The 265-nt window shown below is 64.9% G+C and overlaps 1 protein-coding gene across 1 annotated transcript in view; it reads right to left on the reverse strand.

The window, feature by feature from the left end:
- ETH_00041790 (uncharacterized protein) overlaps nucleotides 1-202 on the reverse strand; it is a gene marked incomplete at both ends in the record, with an annotated part of 1,200 nt that extends 998 nt beyond the window's left edge. Inside the window, one exon of the mRNA XM_013376229.1 lies at nucleotides 26-202. Within this exon, the coding sequence (XP_013231683.1) occupies nucleotides 26-202 (177 nt within the window). The remainder of the gene's footprint in view (nucleotides 1-25) is intronic.
- Between the last annotated feature and the right edge of the window lie 63 nt (nucleotides 203-265).

The following is a 265-nucleotide window of genomic DNA, read 5'->3' on the forward strand; positions in this document are numbered from 1 at the left end:
CTCGGGCCCCGGGGGCCCCACTCACCACGGGGACCTCGAAAAGAGCGTCTGCAGCGTTGAGTTTGTCGCCTCTTTCTGGGATGACTCTCAAGAAAGACGAAGAAGGGAATTTGGTGATGTATTGCTGCCGCTCTTCATCTTGGCGGCGGCCCCTGGAGGCCTCGGGCTCGGGGAAGGCCCCGTTGGCTGCGGGCCCCTTCATTCGCAGGGAGTAGGCGGGGGGGCAGCAGCAGCAGCAGCAGCAGCAGCAGCAGCAGCAGCAGCG

The sequence above is a fragment of the Eimeria tenella genome, genomic scaffold (assembly GCF_000499545.2).
Source record: "Eimeria tenella Houghton genomic scaffold, Eth_scaff3255, whole genome shotgun sequence".
Lineage (NCBI taxonomy): Eukaryota > Apicomplexa > Conoidasida > Eucoccidiorida > Eimeriidae > Eimeria > Eimeria tenella.